This window comes from Sus scrofa, chromosome 5 (assembly GCF_054392235.1).
Source record: "Sus scrofa isolate SSC_HxYL_T2T_F1_AM1 chromosome 5, Sscrofa_HxYL_maternal_Yorkshire_Landrace_v2.0, whole genome shotgun sequence".
Taxonomy (NCBI): Eukaryota; Metazoa; Chordata; class Mammalia; order Artiodactyla; family Suidae; genus Sus; species Sus scrofa.
The window spans coordinates 26,669,726-26,692,542 of NC_139387.1; the positions used below are offsets into that span (position 1 = coordinate 26,669,726).

At 51.3% G+C, this 22,817-nt stretch overlaps 5 protein-coding genes across 49 annotated transcripts in view; 2 read left to right on the forward strand and 3 right to left on the reverse strand.

Moving 5' to 3' along the window:
- The window catches only part of MARS1 (methionyl-tRNA synthetase 1), a 24,272-nt gene extending 15,204 nt beyond the window's left edge, over positions 1–9,068 (forward strand). Inside the window, exons 12-22 of one of the 2 annotated variants that reach the window (XM_021091866.2) lie at positions 4,852–5,022; positions 5,320–5,415; positions 5,546–5,663; positions 6,318–6,531; positions 7,200–7,331; positions 7,440–7,544; positions 7,633–7,819; positions 8,348–8,419; positions 8,548–8,571; positions 8,661–8,753; positions 8,845–9,068. In XM_021091866.2, coding sequence (XP_020947525.2) covers positions 4,852–5,022; positions 5,320–5,415; positions 5,546–5,663; positions 6,318–6,531; positions 7,200–7,331; positions 7,440–7,544; positions 7,633–7,819; positions 8,348–8,419; positions 8,548–8,571; positions 8,661–8,753; positions 8,845–8,991 — 1,359 coding nt within the window. In that variant the 3' untranslated portion in view covers positions 8,992–9,068. The remainder of the gene's footprint in view (positions 1–4,851; positions 5,023–5,319; positions 5,416–5,545; positions 5,664–6,317; positions 6,532–7,199; positions 7,332–7,439; positions 7,545–7,632; positions 7,820–8,347; positions 8,420–8,547; positions 8,572–8,660; positions 8,754–8,844) is intronic. The other variant, XM_021091867.2, reaches the window with a different exon arrangement.
- ARHGAP9 (Rho GTPase activating protein 9) overlaps positions 1–22,817 on the reverse strand; it is an 83,924-nt gene that overhangs the window by 48,842 nt on the left and 12,265 nt on the right. The window lies entirely within an intron of this gene.
- On the reverse strand, positions 9,002–13,386 carry LOC146403289 (DDIT3 upstream open reading frame protein). Its single transcript, XM_084956189.1, has 4 exons — positions 13,293–13,386; positions 10,568–10,615; positions 9,694–9,848; positions 9,002–9,591 (listed from the first exon to the last, which is right to left on the reverse strand). The coding sequence occupies exons 1-2, from the start codon at positions 13,353–13,355 to the stop codon at positions 10,574–10,576; spliced, it is 105 nt and encodes a 34-aa protein (XP_084812315.1). The 5' UTR covers positions 13,356–13,386; the 3' UTR covers positions 9,002–9,591; positions 9,694–9,848; positions 10,568–10,573.
- DDIT3 (DNA damage inducible transcript 3) lies at positions 9,143–10,578 on the reverse strand. The gene is made up of 3 exons (NM_001144845.1): positions 10,568–10,578; positions 9,694–9,848; positions 9,143–9,591 (listed from the first exon to the last, which is right to left on the reverse strand). The coding sequence occupies exons 2-3, from the start codon at positions 9,826–9,828 to the stop codon at positions 9,223–9,225; spliced, it is 504 nt and encodes a 167-aa protein (NP_001138317.1). The 5' UTR covers positions 9,829–9,848; positions 10,568–10,578; the 3' UTR covers positions 9,143–9,222.
- On the forward strand, positions 13,588–22,695 carry MBD6 (methyl-CpG binding domain protein 6). Of its 44 annotated transcripts, none has more exons than XR_014803415.1 (15): positions 13,588–13,617; positions 16,659–16,722; positions 16,903–17,039; positions 17,333–17,435; positions 17,560–17,722; positions 17,950–18,999; positions 19,175–19,836; positions 20,118–20,271; positions 20,447–20,616; positions 20,724–21,137; positions 21,243–21,295; positions 21,516–21,579; positions 21,724–21,893; positions 22,159–22,222; positions 22,481–22,695. XR_014803415.1 is itself a non-coding variant. In XM_084956151.1 (13 exons), the coding sequence occupies exons 3-13, from the start codon at positions 16,927–16,929 to the stop codon at positions 21,796–21,798; spliced, it is 3,039 nt and encodes a 1,012-aa protein (XP_084812277.1). In that variant the 5' UTR covers positions 13,588–13,617; positions 16,659–16,731; positions 16,903–16,926; the 3' UTR covers positions 21,799–22,695. The 44 variants fall into 44 exon arrangements, 24 of the variants coding, with proteins under 24 accessions (XP_084812277.1, XP_084812289.1, XP_084812271.1 ...); XR_014803398.1 differs by lacking the exon at positions 13,588–13,617 and adding an exon at positions 15,339–15,638 and having other exon boundaries at positions 20,444–20,616; positions 21,228–21,295; XR_014803406.1 differs by lacking the exon at positions 13,588–13,617 and adding an exon at positions 15,339–15,638 and having other exon boundaries at positions 20,444–20,616.

Here is a 22,817-nt window from a genome sequence, read left to right on the forward strand (position 1 = left end):
TTGCTGTGGCTCTGGTGTAGGCTGGTGGCTATAGCTCTGATTCGACCCCTAGCCTGGGAATCTCCATATGCTGTGGGAGCGGCCCTAGAAAAGCCACAAAGACCAAAAAAAAAAAAAGACGGATTTCCCATTCTGGCACAGTGGAAACGAATCCGACCAGGAGCCATGAGGTTGCGGGTTCCATCCCTGGCCTTGCTCAGCAGGTTAAGGATCTGGCGTTGCCATGAGCTGTGGTGTAGGTCGAAGACACAGCTCAAATCTGGCATTGCCATGGTTGTGGCATAGGCTGGTGGCTGTAGCTCTGATTTGACCCCTAGCCTGGGAACCTCCATATGCTGAGAGTGAGGCCCTAAAAAGACAAAAGACAAAGATTACTAAAAAGAGTTTAGGGTTTGTTGACAGTCCTGCTCCTTCTCTGCTGAGGGTATGTAATTAAATGTGTTCAAAATTGTCTTAGCTTAGTCTTTTTCCCCTTTAGTGTGGTTATGTTACTCAAATAAGCTGGTAAGTGTGGTTCGTTTGTTTGTTTGTTTGTCTTTTTGCTGTTTCTTTGGGCCGCTCCTGCGGCATATGGAGGTTCCCAGGCTAGGGGTCTATTCGGAGCTGTAGCCACTGGCCTACGCCAGAGCCACAGCAACTCGGGATCCGAGCCGCGTCTGCGACCTACACCACAGCTCACGGCAACGCCGGATCGTTAACCCACTGAGCAAGGCCAGGGACCGAACCCGCAACCTCATGGTTCCTAGTTGGATTCGTTAACCACTGTGCCATGACGGGAACTCCAGTGTGGTTCATTTGCTTTTTGTTCTTTTTTCTCTCCTCATATTTGTTAATTTAACTTAAATATTTTTTTTGATTTTTAGAATTTAAAATTTTTACATTTTTATTTTTTATTAATCAATGAATTTATTACATTTACATTTGTACAGTGATCATCACAATCCAATTTTATAGGATTTCCATCCCACAACCCCAGCGCATCCCCCCACCCCCTGAACTGTCTCCTATGGAAATCATAAGTTTTTCAAAGTCTGTGAGTCAGTATCTGTTCTGCAGAGAAGTTCATTATGTCTTTTTTTTCAGATTCCACATGTCAGTGAAAGCATTTGATGTTGGTGTCTCATTGTCTGACTTACTTCACTTAGCATGATAATTTCTAGGTCCATCCATGTTGCTGAAAATGCCGGTATCTCGTTCCTTTTAATGGCTGAGTAATATTCCATTGTGTATATGTACCACATTTTCTTGATCCGCTCTCTGTCGATGGGCATTTAGGTTGTTACCATGTCTTGGCTATTGAAAATAAATTGTTTTAATTTTTTAAAAGTTTTTTTGCAAAAAGACAAAAAAAAATTTTTTTTGAAATATAGTTAATTTACAAGGCTGTGATAATTTCTGCTGTACAACAAAGTGACCCAGTCATACATATACACATATCCATTCTCTCTTAGATTCTTTTCCCCCATAGATCATCATGGAATATTGGGTAGAGTTCTCTGCACTATACAAGCAGGTCCCTTTTGGCCATTTGTTCCACATACCTCAGTGTGCATATGCCAGTCCCAAACCCTTTAACTTATGTTTTTTGAATATCGTAGAACATCATGCTTTTAAAAAAATCAAAACCATGCAAAAGGTATACTCAGAGAAGTGTCATTCCCTCATTCCCTTTCCTGTCTATGCTGCCTTGATCAGCTGTTTTCTGATCTATTTTTTGTGTTTTTTTGTAAAGATAAGCTTATATACATGTATCTACATATAAAGATAACTATATATGTATACATGCATGTTTTTTGCTTTTTGTGAAAAATATAGCATACTGTATACCTGTATATACTCTTCAGCATTTTATCTTTTTCACCTAACAGTATGTTCTAGAAATCACTCCTTATCAGGATCTCTTCATTACAGTTCAGAGAGATCATCCTTACTCAATTTTTGTTTTTTTTAGGGCCACATCTGTGGCATATGGAAGTTCCCAGGCTTGGGGTCAAATAGAAGCTGCAGCTGCCAGCCTATGCCACGGCCACAGTAATTCAGGATCTGAGCCATGTCTGCCACCTACACCACAGCTCACGGCAATGCTGGATCCGAAACCCGCTGAGCGAGGCCAGGGATGGAACCCACATCCTCATGGATACTAGTTGGATTCATTTCTGCTGCACTACAATGGGAACTCCTGTTTTTGTTGTTGTTGTTGTTTCTTAAAGGGCTGCATTGTACTCCATCCTGTGTGGGTACCCTAGTTTAGCCATTTTCCTATGTTTGCCATTTAGGTAGTTTCCAGTATTTTTGCAATTAAAAATAGTGTTGCAGTGAATATGTAATTTTGTATTGTGGGGCAGTATATCTTAAGGATAAATTCCTTTAAAGGGATCACTTGCTGTGTTCAGGATAAATGTGTATGGAGTTTATTACCATATTTTCCTTAGCGGTGGTGGTCCATTTGACATTCCTCCCAGCAATGTGTGTGTGCATGATCCCCTATGGCCTTACCAGTAGAGTGTATTGTCAGGCTTTCGGCGCTATGGTATTTATGTGGATGAATCATGAGATCCGCCCCTTAAAAAAGATACATGTTCGTTTTTCTGCTTACAAAAATGATACACTCTTTTTAAAATTTCAGAATGAAATACATGGTGTAAAAGTGGATGGTTCCCTTAATCTCATGAGAATAAAGCACTGAGATAAAGCACTGAGAGAGGCGTTCTTGCTGTGGTACAGTGGGTTAATGATTCAGCTCGTTTCTGTGGCGTTGCCAGTTCGATCTCTGGCCTGGCACAGTGGGTTAAGGATCTGGTGCTGCCACAGCTGTGGTTTGGGTCGCAGATGTGGCTCAGATTCGATCCTTGGCCTGGGAACTTCCACATGCTGCAGGTGTGACTGAAAAAGAAAAAAACGGCACTGAGATATGTTTTTTCCTCAAAATTTTTTTGGGCTTATGTTGATCTATGTATTGTTATTTATTTTAGAATAAATAATAGGATCGTATTCCATATTACTGTTTTGCAGATTGCTTTAATTAATTAATTAATTTTTTTTTTTTTTTTTGGCTGTGCTTGTGGCATGTGAAAGTTCCCACCCCAGGGACTGAACCTGCACCACAGCAGGGCCCCAAGCTGCTGCAGTGACAACGACACTGGATCCTTAATCCTCTGCACTGCAAGAGAACTAATTAATATATTTCTGAGGGCTTTACCTCAGAGCTGTACAGGTCTAGGTGCAGCTCATTCTGTGAGCTCCCCCGTGTGCTCTTCCACATGCACTGTGCTTCTAATAAATTCTGTATTTGTTTCACACACACACATAAATATATATATATATCTATGTGACTTTTTTTTTTTTTTTTTTTTTTGTCTTTTTGCTATTTCTTTGGGCTGCTCCCGCGGCATATGGAGGTTGCCAGGCTAGGGGTCGAATCGGAGCTGTAGCCACCGGCCTACGCCAGAGCCACAGCAACGCGGGATCCGAGCCGCGTCTGCGACCTACACCACAGCTCACAGCAACGCTGGATCGTTAACCCACTAGAGCAAGGCCAGGGACTGAACCCGCAGCCTCATGGTTCCTAGTTGGATTCGTTAACCACTGCGCCACGACGGGAACTCCTGTGACTTTTTTTTTTATTGTGGCTGTGCCTGCAGCATGTGGAAGTTCTTGGGCCAGGGATCAAACCTAAGCCACAGCAGTGACCCAAGTTACAACAGTGACAACACTAGGTCCTTAACCTGCTGAGCTACTGGGGAATCCTACCTCACTCCTTTTAATAGCTTTTATAAGTGTTTCCTTGTGTTGATATGCCATATTTCCTTTTTTTTTTTTTTTTTTTTTTTTGTCTTTTTTGTCTTTTGTTGTTGTTGTTGTTGTTGTTGCTATTTCTTGGGCCGCTCCCGCGGCATATGGAGGTTCCCAGGCCAGGGGTTGAATCGGAGCTGTAGCCACCGGCCTACGCCAGAGCCACAGCAATGCGGGATCCGAGCCACGTCTGCAACCTACACCACAGCTCACAGCAACGCTGGATCGTTAACCCACTGAGCAAGGGCAGGGACCGAACCCGCAACCTCATGGTTCCTAGTCGGATTCGTTAACCACTGCGCCACGACGGGAACTCCGATATGCCATATTTCTTTAAACTCTGCTCAACCAAGGAGATTAGCTTTAATTTTTGGTGTAATTAACAGTGCACTTTTTTTTCCTTTTTGGATCCCCTTGCAGCATATGGAAGCTCCCGGGCCAGGGATCAATTCTGAGCCAGAGCTGCGACCTACAGCATAGCTACAGCAATGCCAGATCCTTAACCTGCTGTGCCAGGCCAGGGATCCAGCTGGTGCCTCCACAAAGACAAGCCAGATTCTTAACCCACTACATCACAGTGGGAACTCCAGCCCTTCACTTTTTTATATACACATCTGTGCATACTTGTGTGAATATTTCTGTTGAAAAAATCCTTAGAAGTGGAATTGCCATGGCAAAGTCATAGATCTTTTTTTTTTTTTTTTTTTTAACCAGTGGCATGTGGAGGTTCCCAGGCTAGGGGTCTAATTGGAGCTGTTGCTGCTGGCGTATGCCAGAGCCACAGCAATGCTAGATCTGAGCCACATCTTCAACCTACACCACAGCGCACAGTAACGCCAGATCCTTAACCCACTGAGCGAGGCCAGGGATCGAACCTGAAACCTCATGGATCCTAGTCAGATTCGTTTCCGCTGTGCCACAACGGGAACTCCCATCTTTTAATTTTAATTATATATATAGTGCAAAACTACGCCAAAAAGTTTGTATGTATTTAATCCTTATGCAGAGCATACATGTGAGTGTCCTAAATCAGCTCTCTATGCTTCTCTGCCATCTCAGCTGGAAAAGCGGCTGGAGGAGTGGTTGGAGAAGACATTGCCTGGCAGTGACTGGACACCCAACGCCCGGTTCATCATTCGTTCTTGGCTTCGGGACGGCCTCAAGCCACGTTGCATAACTCGAGACCTCAAATGGGGAACCCCTGTCCCCTTAGAAGGTTTTGAGGACAAGGTAAAAGCCCTGTGTTTTATTCATATATTAGTGAGCCTTGGGGTTGAGACCCTGGGCTATCAGAACAGACATTTTATTGTATCTTTTTTTTTTTTTTTGCCATGCCCATGGCTTGCAAAAGTGCCCAGACCAGGAACTGAACCCGTGCCACAGCAGTGACAATGCCTGATCCTTAATTGCTAGGCCATCATGGAATTCACTGTCAATTATTTCTTTTATCTGTCTGAGACTTTGGACTGGTGACATTTTCCCAGTGTTCCTGCATCTTACCGTGTCTCTTCCCTCCTGAACTTCCAGGTATTCTATGTCTGGTTTGATGCCACTATTGGCTACTTGTCCATCACAGCCAACTACACAGACCAATGGGAGAGATGGTGGAAGAACCCAGAGCAAGTAAGCACTTCTTGGTTAGCCTGCCCATGGGGAGGGTGTGTCAAGGGTGGTAGTTAGGGTTGGATGGCTGATTTTTCTTGGGCCTTTGAAGCAGATCTCAGGAACTCTGTCTCTCAATTATATTCCATAGGTGAGCCTGTATCAGTTCATGGCCAAAGACAATGTTCCCTTCCATGGCTTAGTCTTTCCTTGTTCAGCCCTAGGAACTGAGGACAACTATACTTTGGTCAGCCACCTCATTGCTACAGGTACCTTGGAAGACTGGAGATGGGGGTGTTCCTTGGGAATGAGGGTTGAGGCAATACTTGGAAGAAGTTTTGGAGAAGTGCTAGGTCTTGGGTTAGAAGTTGAGATGAGGAGTTCCTGTCGTGGCGCAGTGGTTAACGAATCCGACTAGGAACCATGAGGTTGCGGGTTCGGTCCCTGGCCTTGCTCAGTGGGTTAACGATCCGGCGTTGCCGTGAGCTGTGGTGTAGGTCGCAGATGCGGCTCGGATCCCACGTTGCTGTGGCTCTGGTGTAGGCCAGCGACTACAGCTCCAATTAGACCCCTAGCCTGGGGACCTCCATATGCCGCGGAAGCGGCCCAAAGAAATAGCAAAAAAAAAAGACAAAAAAAAAAAAAAAAAAAGAAGTTGAGATGAAATAGGAAATAATTAGAACATGGAAGCTCAACCCAGAAAAAGGAAACAAGAACCCAAAGAGGGCAAAATTCCAAAGCTAAATTTTGTAATGAGTAGAGGTAAAGGGGAGAAGACCAGAATGCGGGGGGAAGGGTCTCCCAAGTTCTGTGCAGGTCAGCTACTCAAGGAGAAGTGTTGAGGGAGAGGAAAGAAGAGTTAGTGGGTCAGAGAGGAAGGATGTGATTTGAGCAGATGGTTCTCATTCTCCTTCTTTGACCAGAGTACCTGAATTATGAGGATGGGAAGTTCTCTAAGAGCCGCGGCGTGGGAGTATTTGGGGACATGGCCCAGAACACAGGGATTCCTGCTGACATCTGGCGCTTCTATCTGCTATACATTCGGCCTGAGGGCCAGGACACTGCCTTCTCCTGGACAGACATGTTGCTCAAGAATAATTCTGAGCTACTTAACAACCTGGGCAACTTCATCAACAGGTGGGACCTGGTGAAGGGGGGAGAGTCAGCAGATGAACTGGGGTGGGGCTGGCAGGCTATGTATGCTTGAGGGAAGTTAGAGAGATGTGATTTGGCAGACTTGGTTTGCAAAGTGAATTTTTGCCAGTTGTTTTCTAAGTAATGTTCTGTGTATATGTGGCAGTGTGTTCTTTCCTAGCAAAAAGGTTCACTTGCAGACCATTGGGGCATAGCATGTACTCTTTGGGAGTTTTGTTACTTTAGGCTCGCGTTCCATTATTAGATCCCTGTCTGCAATCTCAAGAAATATCCTCCGTGGCTACCTACCCTTTCAAGTTTGATCATTAACCACATTGAACAGATCGTCCCTACTAGAAGATTTGTTTGATAGCAGTTAATGTATATTTCAACTTAAACATCTGAGTATTGACTTCTTACAAGTAACATAGTTGCCTAACTTTATCAGGTTTCTTTATATGGGGATATTTGTATGGTCTGTTACATGCAGGGTCATATTCTTAGGGGAGAGAGAGAATAAGGAATTTTAAGTTTTGCCTTCTAGCTTGAGAAAGCCAGGTGGTTTCAGTTCTGAGAAAAGGTAGAATTATGAAAATAGTGTCAAATTGCTGTCAGGGAACTGAGCAGTAACTCCTCTTTTCTCTCCCCTCTCCTTCCCCACTCCCATCAAGAGCTGGGATGTTTGTGTCTAAGTTTTTTGGGTGTTTTGTGCCCGAGATGGTGCTTACCTCTGATGATCGGCGCCTGCTGGCCCATGTCACCCTGGAGCTCCAGCACTATCACCAGCTGCTAGAGAAGGCTCGGTAAGTAATCTACACCTCTGTCTCAGCTCAGTGATCTGGCATAAGGAGAGCGCCCCATACTGGTCTCTCTAGGACCTTACACCTTGGCCTTCCATCCTTATTTCCCAGGATCCGGGATGCCTTACGCAGTATCCTCACCATCTCTCGCCATGGCAACCAGTACATCCAGGTGAACGAGCCCTGGAAGCGGATTAAAGGCAGCGAGGCTGACAGGTAAGGAGGTAGGGCTGGCTATAGGGGTAGAGTGGCTGGCGGGCTGTGTCCTCCTGGAGGTCTTGACTGATTATCTTTTCTTCCCCAGGCAGCGGGCAGGGACAGTGACAGGCTTGGCAGTGAACATAGCTGCCTTGCTGTCTGTCATGCTCCAGCCTTACATGCCCACGGTTAGCGCCACCATCCAGGCCCAGCTGCAGTTGTCGCCTCCAGCCTGCAGCATCTTGCCCACAAACTTCCTTTGCACCTTACCAGCAGGACACCAGATTGGCACAGTAGGTCTGAGAGTCGGGAGACTCTCTCAAAATTCCTGCCTCTGCCATGCAGCTTTTGGGGTCAGGAAGGAACTTTGGCCTTAGATTCTCATAGGCATTCTCTGAACGCCTTCCCTACTTGTCCCTACTCTGCACTTGGGCTTGTTTCTGATATACAGTCCTTGGTGTTGGTTTACAAGCCCAGTGTTATCTTCAGCCCACTTAGCCTCACTGTTCATGTCAGAACCCCTTGGGCAGGGAGAATACAGGGTGACCACTTTCTCTTTGATACAAGGTGATAAAAATATGTATGCCTCTAAGCTCTTGCATCAATCTAGTGTCATCAGTTTATATCATCTTTGACCCTCACAAAGGCCAGTGCTTTTTCTGGATTCTTGACTGAAATCAGCAGGTATTTGGTCAGTGTTAAACTCAACATTTCTTCTAAAACATTTAAACTTGCTTAATGTTATGGAGTGGAGAGGCCTCTCTGTATAGCCTGGTGTTTATACCTAATCAGTGAGTGACTGTGTAATTCTTTTTTCACAGGTCAGTCCTTTGTTCCAAAAATTGGAAAATGACCAGATTGAAAGTCTGAGGCAGCGCTTTGGCGGGGGCCAGGTGAGAAAGCTAAAGACTGTGCCTGACCTGGCAACAGTCCTTAGTGTCCCTCAGTAGCCCTTAGTTCATCTCTCTCTGCATCTTTTGGACCTACTGCTTCCTCATTTAGTTTTTCTTTCCTGTCTTAGCTAGAAGAGTCCTTGGCATTAAAGGTAATTACTTTCCCTGTGAGATGTTGTATAAAACCTGAGTTTGGGAATTATTTATGGTAGTGGGTGCTAACTCCGTTGTTGTTCTCCAGGCAAAAGTATCCCCCAAGCCAGCAGTTGTAGAGACTGTGACAACAGCTGGACCACAGCAGGTACAAGTGTTGATGGATGAAGTGACGAAGCAGGTATGGAGCCCTATGGGAGGCTGGAAAAGCTTAATCCTAAGTAGGTCCTTTCTGGTCTCACTGTTGTTATTCTCCCTACCCCTTCTCTTAGGGCAACATTGTCCGAGAATTGAAAGCACAAAAGGCAGACAAGAACCAGGTTGCTGCGGAGGTGGCTAAACTTTTGGATCTGAAGAAACAGTTGGCTCTAGCTGAGGGGAAACCCTTTGAGACCCCTAAAGGCAAGAAGAAAAGGTGAAAGTGAAAACTTGGCTCAAAGAAAGTCACTTTAATGGATTTGGGCAGTAATAAATAAACATACAATCTCTCTATATACATACTGAGACCCTTTCCTGTCATCTACCCTAAGCTTTCCCTCATGAATAGAGGGGGTTGAGGGTACACTGTTGGCACTGGTAAGAAGGTGGTTGGTAGCCACTTCCAGGAAAGGTCAGCAGTAGCCCAAGGCGGGAGTGCTGGTCCCAAAAGTTCATGCTTGGTGCAGATTAACCATCCGGTCAATCAGAGCTCGGCGAGTCGCCTCCACTTCCCTGGTCAGGCGCTCGATTTCCTGCTTGAGCCGTTCGTTCTCTTCAGCTAGCTGTGCCACTTTCCTTTCATTCTCTTGTTCTTTCTCCTTCATGCGTTGCTTTCCAGCCCGGGCTGGGGAATGGCCACTTTGTTTCCGTTTCCTGGGTCTTCTTTGGTCTTCCTCCTCTTCCTCCTGAGCCAGGGAGCTCTGACTGGAATCAGGCGAGTGTGGGCTCTGGGAGGTGTGTGTGACCTCTGCTGGTCCTGGCTCCTCAGTCAGCCAAGCCAGAGAGGCAGGGTCAAGAGTGGTGAAGGTTTTTGACTCCTCCTTCAAGGGAATGAAGAAAGACAGAGAAGGTATTAATTGCTTGAGAAAGGAAGGGAAGTAACCCCTACCCGCCCCCTGCAACATTCAGCCTTGCATTCTCACCTCATTTCCAGGGGGTGAGACATAGTTACCCCCATTTTCATCTGAGGACAGCACCTCCTGCAGGTCCTCATACCAGGCCTCCAGCTCCCAGCTGGACAGTGTCCCGAAGGAGAAAGGCAATGACTCAGCTGCCATCTCTGCGGCTGGATTAGGCTCTGGAAAAGGACATACTCAGGATAGTGGGGGGTGGGGACAGAAGCTCCACGAAGCAGTCTATAGGCTGGCAAACTGGCCTGCTGCCGCCTGTCTGTTTTGGTAGATAAAGGTTTATTGGGACACAGCCACATCCATTTATTTACATGTTCATGGCTGCTTTCATGCTATAACAGTGGAGATGAGTTGTGACAGAGACTGTGTGGCCTTCAACATCTAAAACATTTACTATCTGGGCCTTTAAAATCTTACCAACCTCTGACCTAGAATGATCCTCCCTCCATGCTTTTGCCCAGCACTGGAAGAAGCAAGTGTCTAGACATACATTCTTATGGCTTCCTGATAAAAGTCTTCAGTCCCCCTTGAGGAAGTCCACTGGTTGTTTCTAGGGGCAGTTACCAGACCATTTGTGCTCCTTTTTCCTCCTGTGTGGGGATCCTTTGGGTCAGTCTAACCTTGATGGGGACTGAGGTGTGTGGTGAGACCTCACCTGACTGCACTCACACAGCAAGCTTTCAATTAGGACATATTCTAAAAATGGTAATTTGGTCACCTTGTTAGGGACAGGCCAGCAGACAGATGTGCCCTGATAGTACAAGCCTGCTCAGATTCAAACCCTCCTCTCCCATCTTCTCTGAGTATCCTTTCTTAGGGTCCTCTTACAGGGAGCCTGAGCAGCAATTCATAGGAGCTGGTTCTGGGACAGAGTTATTAAGTTTACCTGCTTTCAGGTGTGATGATGTATGAAGATACACTTCCTTCTGGAACACTGTGGGGATCAAGGACAAACATTAGCCATTTTTAGCAGGAGAGGCAGGTTCTTTTATCTCCAATTTTCTACTGGTCCTTCCCTTACTTCCTGACTTACAGAGCATGGATAATTATTGGTCCCTGTAGCCACTTCCAAGGACAGAGAAGAGCCCTGACTTCCTTTATTTTTAGTTGCTGACATTTGTAGTCCTGATTACATAACAGCAAAATCCTGGCCAACTCAGCTTTCTCTAAATTCAAGGCAGACCTCAAACCTTCCAGAGTAAGGAATGGACTACAAAAGAGAGAACAAATCAGGTGGTATTCTAATTCCATTCCCACACTGACATCCTCCAAATGTCTATTTCCAGTCTAGACCTCTCCTGGGACCTCCAGCTCTTAACTGCTTACTTGCCATTCTCCTTTTGGGTAGCTGATAGGCATCTCTGACTTATTATGTCCCAAAACAAACTCCTACTAATCTTCCCCTTGCAAGGTCTCTCCCACCTCAGCATATGGCAACTCTAGTTGCTTGAGCCAAAAATCTTGCTATCATCCTTGGTTCCTCTCCTCTCATATCCCACAATCCAATCCAAACCACCAGGAAACACCACCCCCCTTTTTTTTGGCCGTGCCCTTGACCCAAGCCGCTTCAGTGACAATGTCAGATCCTTAACCCTCTGTGCCACAAGAGAACTCCAAAACTTACCTGATGCTTCAAAACCCCAGAATCAACACTTCTCACCAATTCCATTGTTTCTAATCAAGTTACTGTCATCTCTCTTGGGTGACTGCAGAAGCCTCTTGACTAAAAGGTCTCCCAGTTTTTGTTCCAGCCACCCCTCTCAGAGTTTATTTACAACAGCAGGCAAGGTGAGCCATTTAAAACTTATGTCAAGGAATTCCCATAGTGGCTCAGTGGTTAATGAACCTGACCAGTATCCATGAGTACGTGGGTTCCATCCCTGGCCTTGCTCAGTGGGTTAAGGATCCAGCATTGCCGTGAGCTGTGGTGTAGGCCGCAGACTCGGCTTGGATCCTGCCTTGCTGTGGCTGTGGTGTAGGCTGGCAGCTACAGCTCCAATTGGACCCCTAGCCTAGGAACCTCCATATGCCACAGGTGTCGCCCTAAAAGGACAAAAAGACCAAAAAAACCCAAAACACCTTATGTCAAGCCATGTCACTCCTCTGTTCAAAATCTTCCAGTTTCACACATAATAAAGGCTGAAGTCCTTAAAATGGCTTAGAAGGCCCTCCATAATCTGCTCCTCCCTCGCCTTGTTTTTCTCATTGACCACTCTCCCTCTTGCTCACTTCAGTCCAGCCAACTGGCCTCCTGTTCCCTAAAGATACTACACACGCTTCCACGTTAAGACCTGTGCTCTTGCTGTTCTTCACCTGGAGTGCTCTCCACATACTGCATGCCTTACTGCTTTGCCTCTATTTAGGTCTCTCATTTAAATGTCACCTCCGAAAGGGAATCCCTGACCACTCAGGTAAACTGTATTCTCCTCTCTGAGCATTCTCTACCCCTCCATGCCTTAGCTTTTCCCGTGGCACTTACATATTTGCTTACTGTATGCCTTTTCCTACTGCAATGGAAGCTCTGGGAGAGCAGAGAATTTTTTTTTTTTTCTTTTGTCCATGGATGTATGCTGAGCCTCACACTGCATGGCACATAGGAGGTGCTGGTTAAATATTTGTTAGGAATGAATGGTGCATTCTCCCCTGTCCCTCATAGGGATAAGGAGGATGAAGCCCAGAGGCAGAGCAGCAGCTGCCTATCCCTGGGGACTGTAGACGCAATACCGTCCTGAGTGTTTCTCTGCAGGGCTGTCCTCCCTGGGGAACCCTCCTTGCCTTCCAGTGTGTGGGACATAGCTTTCATCAGCAGTGGAGCCGCAGGCCAGAGGGCTGCAGAGCCGAGCAGGGGGCTAGCTAGCCTGATGCAATGGTTACACAGAGATTAGTTGGAGACAGGACACGGGGAAGGAGGCATAGACCAATCCCAGGGGAAGGACAATTCATTGGGGAGACCCCAAATGGCTTTCCTCACTTAAAAGATCCGGGATGCTCTCTTGTGCAGGAGACCCAGGGAGCTCTGAGGAAAGGGAAAACCCATCTCCGCTCCCGGTTCATGGGCACCCCTCTTCCCAAAGGCTTGTGTCAGCCTCTTTAAGATTCTGTCCTCTGCAAGGGCGCGGAAAAAATGTCCTGTGGAGGGTCCAGAAGCCCCAGCTACTGACGTGGCTATGCTGGCCCCGAGACGCTGCGGCTGAGACAGGATTGGGGGTGGGGAAGGGGCAGGGCCGATGGTGGCAAAGCCGGTTAGCTACGGTCACCAGGCTTCTCGGCGCGGGGGTGTGTCCTGTTGCTCGGCCTCATACCGGACAGGCCTAACGAGGAGGCTTGGGGTCAGCAACCGGAGAAAATACATCTCCCGAGGGCCCCTTCACCGACCAACAGAGAGCACGGTCTGTGCTCCGGACATAGGTGGGATAATACTGTCTTGCCAAGGAAGAGAGTCCGTAAGCACCATTTCCGAATAAAAGATTCCCCTCACTCCACCGGACAGTCACCTCACCGCTTTGCAGAGGGGGTGGGGCCACATCCCAAAGAGCGGATGCCCTAACCTGGAGAGGACAACTGGTGTTCGCGAGGATGGGAGAGTAAAAAAATAGGGAATCAGTACTCGCCTCTCTCCTCAGGTTCCGGCTCTGATTTTGGCTCTGTCGCTGCCACCGGCTCATCTTCAACATGATATTCTCTAAGCCTTAGACTCAAGCCTCTGACCTCCGCAGCGCAGAGCTGGGATCTTTTAACAGGGCCTTGCCCTCCCCTCTGGGGCGGATCCAGAAGCCTACCAATCAGAAAGCGGCACGCTGGCGTTGGCCCCGCCTCATCCCCTACATCCGCCACTCAGGAGCTCCTCGGCCCCGCCCCCATCACCTCCTCCCGCTTGGGGGTCGACTTCGTGTTGGACCCGGAAGTGGCTTTGGGTCACGAGGCTTCGCGGAGGAGGTGAGTGAGTCATGCGCGCGCGCGGAGGGGAGAGCTGGAGGGGGGAGGGGAGGAAAGGGGGGCGGGGATGATGCAATGTTTGGCAACCGGTGTCTGCGCGCGCACGCGCGCAAGGGACTGAGAGGGTAGTGGGAGGTGCGGGGGGTGGGGGTGCGGGGAAGAGGCGAGAGGGCGGGGCGCCAGCTCCCGGCACCCAACGGCCCCAACGGTTTTCAACCCGTCACCCCTAAGCTGCGGTGTGAAATCTCTCTGCAGCTTGTCTCTCTCTAGAGCTCATGTTCCACCCACCTGACATTAGCCCCCGTTCTATTTCCTCCATAAGGGACTCCCATTTTCCTCGCTTACCACCCTCTCCCAGCTAATGGACAGAAGGTCTTTTAAACATCCTTCCTTTGAAAATTTGCATCCATCAAGATTGTTTGCATCCTCTCCAGTTTTCTTAAAGGGGTCTTTTCTTTTAGCCCCCTGATTTCTTCCAAAGAGGCTGAAGAACTTGAATCCCCTTGGTGGTCATTTTCAGTTCCTCCCCTCTGAAGAGCACCCTTAGACGTTTATCTTTGCAAAGTTTCTGATGAGCCCTCAGCAAGCCAGAATTCATGTTCATTGCCGGGTGGACCGGATTCTGTCCCCCCCCCCCCCCACGTGGTGCTCTGGTGCCCTTCACCCAAGCCTGGGCCCGCCCTTTTCAGTGTACCACACCTGCAAGTCCTGTGACTCCCTGCTGTGAGGAGCCGGGCCCAGGCCTCCTGACTTCTAGGTGGGCTACAGTAGAGCCTTGTTGCCTGGAACACTGCTTGCACGTGAGCACACTACTGCTATGGAGTGGATTGTCAGGAGCCCAGATTCTAGCTTCAGCGGTCCTTCACTTGTCCATGAATCCTAGGGCAGCCACCTAATCTCTCTGTGCCTCGCCGTTCTGGTTCTCAAATACAAGATAATGAATTGTGAAAGTAAAATGAAAGACTTACGAACTTGGAGGCAGCTTGAACAAAAATGAAAAGCACCATGCAAAATTCAAAGTATTTTTCCAGTGCCATTAGGTAGAAAACATAGGCCATGTGGTGTCCTGTTACATATCCTCATACCCTCATGGGGGCAGCCAGAGTTTGTCCTAAGTAGAAACTGTCATAAGACCGCTTGTCGCTAGATAGCAGGTATAGGTGGTAGCGTGACGGTGACAAGTCCTTGGCCAGGCCTGCACCATTGCTCTAGACCTCCATTTCTCCTTCTGTAAGTGGAGGCGGGGGTGGATTGGACCAGATGGTCTCTCCTGGTCCAAAGACATGACCAGGTCGTCAGTGACAGGCAGAGGTCATGTGACTTGACAGGCCGGGGTCGTGTTGTGACATGTTGACCTGGGGAGGCGGGTCAAGTCTCAGCACACTACCCGGGAAGCCTTTGGGGCGGGGCAGGGCAAGTCGCGACTTTCATCTTTTGGGGCCAGCTCCTCCCGGACCTGGCATTCCTGGTTCCCCTAACAGATTGCGGCTTCGGAAGGGGCCCCTCCCCGAGGAGGGCTGGGATTGGCCACCAGTGGCCTGGGAAGAGGCTCGGATCCTTCCGCGGAGGGCGGGGGGGCCGCGTGGGGTGTTTGTTCTCTTGGGGATTAATGGGGGGTTGTGGGGGAGGGGTAGGCGCGCTCCCGCATGCGCACTGCGACCCCTCCTGTTGGCTCGTCGTTGTCCGCTGGGCGGGGGCCCGGCCCCGCCCCTCTCCCGTCCGGGCAGCGGCGGCGGTGGCGGCGGCGGCGGCGGCGGCGGCAGCGGCGGCAGCGACGGCGGCGGCGGTAGCAGCCTGCGCAGTGCCTTCTGGGAACGGAATCCCCAGGGCTGCCCCTGGCCCCCATGGCGCATGCGCGGGAGGCCGCTCGGTGATCCGCGGCGGCGGCGGCGGCGCTTCCTGCTAGGACCGGCCAGGGCCGTACCGGAGGCTCGGGCTCCACCGACCCTCCTCCCACTCCCTCCCACTTACCCTCTGGGCCGCGACTGCGCAGGGCGGGGCCGGCCGAACCATGGGCCGCGGTGAGTGCAGGGCCCGGCCCCCCCACCTCGCCCCTCCCCCTCCCCTCCCCTCCTGTCCCTACCCTCTGCCCCCGCGTCCTCTCGGCCTCTTTTCCCTGGCCCCATCCCCACTCCCCCGCCCTCACCTGCCCCCACCGTTTTTCCCTCTCACTGCTTGACTTTTGCCTTCTTCACCTCCTTCCCCTCAGTGCTTTGCCCACCCTCTACCCGCCCTCTCCCCAAGTTCCTTCCTACTTCATACGCCTTCCCCTCCTCCCCAAGCTGAGGGAAGCAGGCTGGGTGACAGGGCGCCTTGTTATGAGAGGGAAAGTTTAGAAGCCGCCAGTGTGGGGTGGGAGCGATGGTAAGGTTGGGGAGGATACTTGCAGGTTTGGAGGGCGTCCCCGTATATCAGAAGAGAATCCCTCTTGGAGCTAATTTGAAGCCAGTGGGACAGGAGGTGCTGAATCTCCTTGCCTTAGGCTTGGGGGGAAATCAGGAGCTTCTGAGGATCGTGGGAGAAGACAGAGCTGTGAGTCCAGCGTTTTAAGAAGACCCAGACGAAGTAGATCAGTGATTGTCTGATGGTGCCAGGCATGGGGGGAGTTGTGCTGGTACCACCCAAGCGGGCACTTGGGCAACTGCCTGGTGACCTCTGGGGCAGTCTGTACTTTTGTATGGTCTTCCTGAAGGGGAAGGAACAGCAGGAGCTAGAGTCTCTGGGAAACTTCCTACTGGCTTGGTATTGGGGGAATTAGCTCACACTTCTGGATGAAGGCTTTTTTCCTTGATGGGACAAAGGGTTCTCACCTATATATCTAGGGATTGAACTGCGATTCCTTGATCCCTCAGAGTTGAGGCTTTGACCCTCTGGTCCCCAGGGACTGGACATGGACGGGATGGTGGTAGACTCAGCAGATCCCTGAGATCTTTATGGATACTTAATCTATAGAAGATCTTTCCCTCGAGAGTATCCTGGGCTGTGGTGCTCTCCTAGGTTAGGCAGTTTCCTCACGGTCCCTTCTCTCTCCTGTGTTGCAGGTGTGGGCTAAATCGGCGGTCCCGGCTTTAGACTGGACCCCACAATGTTTGCAGAGATGTTCAGGTAGCCATGGTAGGGAGGCAGAGGGTTCCCCCTCATTCTCTCCCCCAGCTCTCTGAGGGTTTCCTCTTGCTGGCAAGTTCTCTTGAGTCTCCCCACAGCCTTTGCCTTTCTGGTGTACTCTCTCAGGTATCCAGCCCAGTTTAATCCTCCTAATGCTCACATGGATGTCTGTGTTATCAGGCACGTGGGAGCTGATTACACACAATGAATGGGGGCAATGAGAGCAGTGGAGCAGACAGAGCTGGGGGCCCTGTGGCCACATCTGTCCCCATCGGCTGGCAGCGCTGTGTTCGAGAGGGTGCTGTGCTCTATATCAGGTATGCCTTCCCAGAGTTCCCCAGTTTCTATCCCCAGGCCCTTTAGTTGCCTGAGTTTTCTGTCTCCCATCTCTCAAAGTCTAGATCTCTGGTGCTCTCTTGCTCATCTCTGTTCTGTCTTCCTTTCTCAGCTTTTTTGCTCTCTGTGCTCTGGCCCTTTGAATCCATTCTCCTTGTCTCTTCCCTGCTTTCTACCCTTCCTAGGAAGGTCTTTAATTAATCAACTGTTCTTTAAGAGTGTCTCCAGTTCACTGTCAACTAACCCCATACTCTCTGACCCTGTCCTCTTCCAGCCCAAGTGGCACAGAGCTGTCTTCCTTGGAGCAAACCCGGAGCTACCTCCTCAGCGATGGGACCTGCAAGTGCGGTCTGGAGTGTCCACTCAATGTCCCCAAGGTCAGAGTGGTGAGGGCTGCCAGAGAGCATAGGGACAAGCTGAGAGACTTAATGCAGATCACTGACTGTGGTAGCTCTTTTCACAGATTCCACCCCCTCGGGGTCGCTTTTTTCTACCTTACAGGTTTTCAACTTTGACCCTTTGGCCCCGGTGACCCTGGGTGGGGCTGGGGTGGGGCCAGCGTCAGAGGAGGACATGACCAAGCTGTGCAACCACCGGCGGAAAGCCGTTGCTATGGCAACTCTGTACCGCAGTATGGAGACCACCTGCTCACACTCTTCTCCTGGTGAGTCTTCTTCACTTTATGGAAGACTGAGGAAGACTTATGAGCCTGGAAGAGGGATGGTGGGAGGAGCTCTGTGAGAGGGAGCAAGGGGAAGGGTGGAGTGGGGAGCTGTTTGGTCAGAGGGGGGCACAGGGAGGCTGGGAGTTTATAGGAAAAGGGATGGGGAAGACAAAAGAAAATTCTCGGAAGGGGAGCCACAGGTTGATCCTTCATTTCTTTTATTGCAGGAGAGGGAGCGAGCCCCCAATTGTTCCACACTGTGTCCCCAGGGCCTCCCTCTGCCCGCCCTCCTTGTCGAGTCCCTCCTACAACTCCACTTAATGGGGGTCCTGGCTCCCTTCCCCCAGAAACACCCTCAGTTCCACAGGCCTTCCCCCCTCTAGCAGGCCCTGGGGGGCTCTTCCCACAGCCAAGGCTTCCTGACCCAGTCCCCTCTGGAGGCAGCAGCAGCCCTTGTTTCCTCCCAAGGGGTAATGCCCCCTCTCCAGCTCCACCTCCTCCCCCTGCTATTAGCCTCAATGCCCCCTCATACAACTGGGGAGCTGCTCTCCGGTCCAGCCTGGTGCCCCCTGACCTGGGCTCTCCTCCAGCCCCCCATGCCTCCTCCTCACCACCTTCTGACCCTCCTCTCTTCCATTGTAGTGATGCCTTAACACCCCCCGCCCTGCCCCCAAGCAATAATCTCCCTGGTCCCCCTGGCCCTCCTGGTCCTGCCACACAGCCACCAGTGTCTTCAGCCACTATGCACCTGCCCCTGGTCCTGGGGCCTCTGGGAGGGGCCCCCACAGTGGAGGGGCCTGGGGCACCCCCCTTCCTTGCTAGCAGCCTACTCTCTGCAGCGGCCAAGGCACAGCATCCCCCACTTCCCCCTCCCAGCACTTTACAGGGCCGAAGGCCCCGTGCCCAGGCACCCTCAGCTTCCCACTCATCACCCCGTCCCTCTCAGCGTCGTCCCCGAAGACCCCCAACTGTATTGCGATTGCTAGAGGGGGGAGGCCCTCAAGCCCCTAGACGGAGCCGTCCTAGGGCCCCTGCTCCTACTCCCCAACCCTTTCCTCTCCCTGAGCCGTCCCAACCGATCCTCCCTTCCGTGCTGTCCCTGCTGGGACTCCCCACCCCTGGCCCTTCCCACTCTGATGGAAGCTTTAACCTTTTGGGGTCAGATGCACACCTTCCTCCTCCTCCTACCCTCTCCTCAGGGAGCCCTCCCCAGCCCAGGCACCCCATCCCACCCTCCCTGCCTGGGACCACCAGTGGCAGCCTCAGCAGTGTGCCAGGTATGTGAGTGTGGTGGAGACTTTCCTCCCTTCAGGCAGAGAGACAGCCAAGGTGTTTAGAGGAGAATTTAGAGGGCTCTGTGGTGGTTTTTTGGGCTGGAGGCAGGGAGGTTGAATTCTTTGGGCGCTGGGAGAAAGGGCCTCCCTTGAGCTGAACCTCTCTTTTCCTTTGCAGGTGCCCCTGCCCCACCAGCTGCCTCCAAAGCCCCCCTAGTCCCCAGCCCTGTGCTTCACAGCCCATCTGAAGCGCTGGGGCTGGGGGCGGGCCCAGCCTGCCCTCTGCCTCCCCTGGCTGGTGGGGAGGCTTTCCCTTTCCCCAGCCCTGAGCAGGGCCTGGCGCTGAGTGGAGCAGGTTTCCCGGGGATGCTAGGGGCCTTGCCTCTCCCTCTGAGTCTGGGGCAGCCTCCACCTTCTCCACTGCTTAGCCACAGTTTATTTGGTGTGCTGGCTGGGGGAGGGGGACAACCTCCCCCTGAGCCCTTGCTGGCCCCACCAGGGGGACCTGGCCCGCCTCTGGCCCCAGGCGAGCCTGAAGGGCCTTCACTTTTGGTGGCTTCCCTGCTTCCACCGCCCCCCTCAGACCTTCTTCCACCTCCTTCCGCCCCTCCTAGCAACCTCCTTGCCTCTTTCCTGCCCCTGTTGGCCCTGGGCCCCACAGCTGGGGATGGGGAGGGATCTGCAGAGGGAGCCGGGGGTCCAAGTGGGGAGACATTTTCAGGTTTGGGAGACCTGCCCCCCCTACTGTTCCCCCCACTCTCAGCCCCCCCTACCCTCATAGCTTTAAATTCTGCGCTGCTGGCTGCCAGCCTGGATCCCCCCTCGGGGACACACCCCCAGGTGAGGATAGGGGGTGAGTGGGTGGGACAGAACAAGAGTAGAATCAGAGATGGGAACTGGGAATCAAAGGCTTTCAGTTTCATGTTTGAGCTCTTCCTCAGGGCCTTTGGGGAGGGCTTAGTTCTTGGCTGGGGGTAGGATGCCTGCAAGAACTGGGTCTGTATTTAATAAGCATGGCCTACTTCATGTGAGGCTTCAGTGAGATCGTGTATGTGAAAGTGCTATATACATTTACTGAATACTTTACACATGTAAATGCTATAACCAGTCTCTCTCCTTAGCCCTGTGTCCTCAGTGCCCCCCAACCTGGACCACCTACCTCCAGTGTCACCACGGCAACTACTGACCCGGGGGCCTCCTCTCTGGGCAAGGCCCCCTCCAACTCAGGGAGACCCCCCCAACTCCTTAGCCCTCTGCTGAGTGCCAGCCTGCTGGGTGAGTCTGAGGGAAGACTGATGCTGGAGAGAAGAAAGGAAGCAGAAATTGGGAGTAGAGGCTGGATGAATTAGGGAAGAAAGTCTGACCACGAGGATAAAGCCTAGAACAATAGGGTCTGCTCAGCCTAATTGGTTTGCCTGGGGAGACCCTTGACTTTGTAATTCCTCAGCAGGTGACCTGTCTTCGCTGACCAGCAGCCCTGGGACCCTCCCCAGTCTGTTGCAGCCTCCTGGTCCTCTTCTCTCTGGCCAGTTGGGGCTGCAGCTCCTCCCTGGGGGGGGAGCTCCTCCACCCCTCTCAGAGGCTTCTAGTCCCCTAGCCTGCCTGCTACAGAGTCTCCAGGTGAGGGTGTGAGTGTGTGTACAGTTAGAGAATGAAATATAGACGTTTTAAGTTACAGTAGCAAAAGGGAACGGTATTTTGAAACTGAGATGTTGTTTTGCCTGCAGATCCCTCCAGAGCAGCCAGAAGCCCCCTGTCTGCCCCCTGAGAGCCCCACCTCAGCCCTTGAACCAGAGCCTGCCGGGCCTCCCCTCAGTGCCTTAGCCCCACCCCACAGTTCTCCCGACCCCCCAGTCCCTGAGCTGCTCACTGGGAGGGGGTCAGGGAAACGGGGCCGGAGGGGAGGAGGGGGACTTAGGGGCATTAACGGTGAGGCCAGGCCAGGCCGGGGTCGAAAGCCTGGCAGCCGGCGGGAGCCTGGCCGACTGGCCCTCAAGTGGGGGGCACGTGGTGGCTTCAATGGACAAATGGAACGGTCCCCAAGAAGGACCCACCACTGGCAGCATAATGGGGAGCTGGCTGAAGGGGATGCTGAGCCCAAGGATCCATCCCCTCCTGGGCCCCATTCTGAGGACCTTAAGGTGAGTACAGAGTGTTGATGGTCTGGGCACAGGGCTCTGAGGAAAGGCTAAGGCCACAGTGCCTTGTCCTAACTTTTCCGACACACACAGTGCATCTTTTCTCAGGTGCCCCCGGGGGTAGTCAGAAAGTCTCGTCGTGGCCGGAGGAGAAAATACAAGTGAGTTTTGGGCCCACCACAGTTACTGGCCTTTCCCCATTTTTTGTTGGGTTTGTAGAAATATCTAACGAGTGACTTAGCTTTTAAAAAGGCAGATACTTCCATATGAATAAGGATATCGTGCCTTTATTATCCAAATGTAGAAAGTCTCCCACCCACACCCTGAAATTCACCTGGTGCTTGGGAAGGTGTTCCTGATCACCTGTGCCCCTCATTGCAGCCCTACCCGGAACAGCAACAGCTCCCGCCAGGACGTCACCTTGGACCCCAGCCCCACGACCCGCGTAAGTGTGCCTCACAGTGTGGGTGGGAGGGAGTGTATTTGAGGGATGAAGCAGGGGAAAAAGGTTAGAGGGAGTGGGGAGAAATAAAGGACATCCTGATACCTAGCTGTTCGATCACTTCTTTCAACTTGCCCTCTTGTATAGGCGGCTGTCCCTCTGCCTCCCCGGGCCCGCCCTGGCCGTCCTGCCAAAAACAAGAGGAGGAAACTGGCCCCATAGCAGCCATACCCGGAGCTGGATCTGACCCTGATTGGGGAGAGCTGAGTGCTGAGCCTTGGGAGCCCCTGCCAGCCACCTGCACCTGTGGACAGTGGGTGGGGGCACTACTCCCCACTCAGAGCACAAATGCAACCCCTTCCCCCACAATCCCATCCTGAGCCATTGCAGGGGGTAGGGAAGCTCACCCCCCTCCCCCCCAAAGCCATGTCACTGAAAAGGCCTGGGGGGGTGGTATATGGCCCTCTCCCCACCAGGCTAAGGGGAACACCCCCTTCCCCAGGTCTTTTATTTGTTTTAAGTTATTTTTGCACAAATGACTCTTTTATATTTAATTCGACTTCATTGCCTCCCTTCTTGAAGCCAGCAGGCTCAGTTTACAAACCTGTGAGCTACTGTTGGCTGCTGCCCTCCTTCCCAGTGAAAGGTACAAAGCAATAAGCATCATGCATCCTCCCCTCACCCCTCAACACCCCTCTGCCTCTGGCTCAGGTTGCTCAAAGCACAGATCCCCTCTTACCCCTGTCCCCAAGTTTGAAACACATAGCCTCGTTTCAAGGTGTAGCCAGCTTCCCTCTACTTTCCTCTGGGATATAAAAAGGGGGTAAGGGGGCAAAGAGAGCCCTCTGGGTCTCTCCTCCCATACACACTACACTGCCCCTTCTCCCCCCATCAAAATGCTCAGAGACGTTGTGATGATGCGACTGAGGATTATGCAACGTGGTCCAACCGGAGCGGCCAGCATGACCAGCTGTCCAGGGGCTGCCTCCTGCCTTTTCTTTTGTAAAGACAAGACCCTTGGGAGTTTTAATTCTGTTTTGTACTTGCCCTGTGGGGCCTCCACTGCTTTTCTATGGGAGACACTCTTAATTTAACAGATGAGAATATTTTGAAACTCTGGCTCTGACTCTGTCCTCATTTTTTCCTTAGCTCTTTAGTAAGAACAGGTTACAATTTAAATCCTTCTCTTGTAGTAAAAGGTGCCTTAGACTGCCTGTTATGCTGTCATTGTCTCTCAGTGC

Coding starts and splice junctions, on each gene's coding strand:
- LOC146403289 (XM_084956189.1), bottom strand. CDS start 13,355: ATGTTGAAGATGAGCCGGTGGCAGCGACAGAGCCAAAATCAGAGCCGG. Junction 10,616..13,292: donor GCCGGAACCTGAGGAGAGAG/GCGAGTACTGAT, acceptor TGATCCCCACAG/TGTTCCAGAAGGAAGTGTAT.
- MBD6 (XM_084956151.1), top strand. CDS start 16,927: ATGAATGGGGGCAATGAGAGCAGTGGAGCAGACAGAGCTGGGGGCCCT. Junction 21,138..21,227: donor CCCATTCTGAGGACCTTAAG/GTGAGTACAGAG, acceptor CGACACACACAG/TGCATCTTTTCTCAGGTGCC. Junction 21,580..21,723: donor ACCCCAGCCCCACGACCCGC/GTAAGTGTGCCT, acceptor CCTCTTGTATAG/GCGGCTGTCCCTCTGCCTCC.
- DDIT3 (NM_001144845.1), bottom strand. CDS start 9,828: ATGGCAGCTGAGTCATTGCCTTTCTCCTTCGGGACACTGTCCAGCTGG. Junction 9,592..9,693: donor TCTCACCCCCTGGAAATGAG/GTGAGAATGCAA, acceptor ATTCCCTTGAAG/GAGGAGTCAAAAACCTTCAC.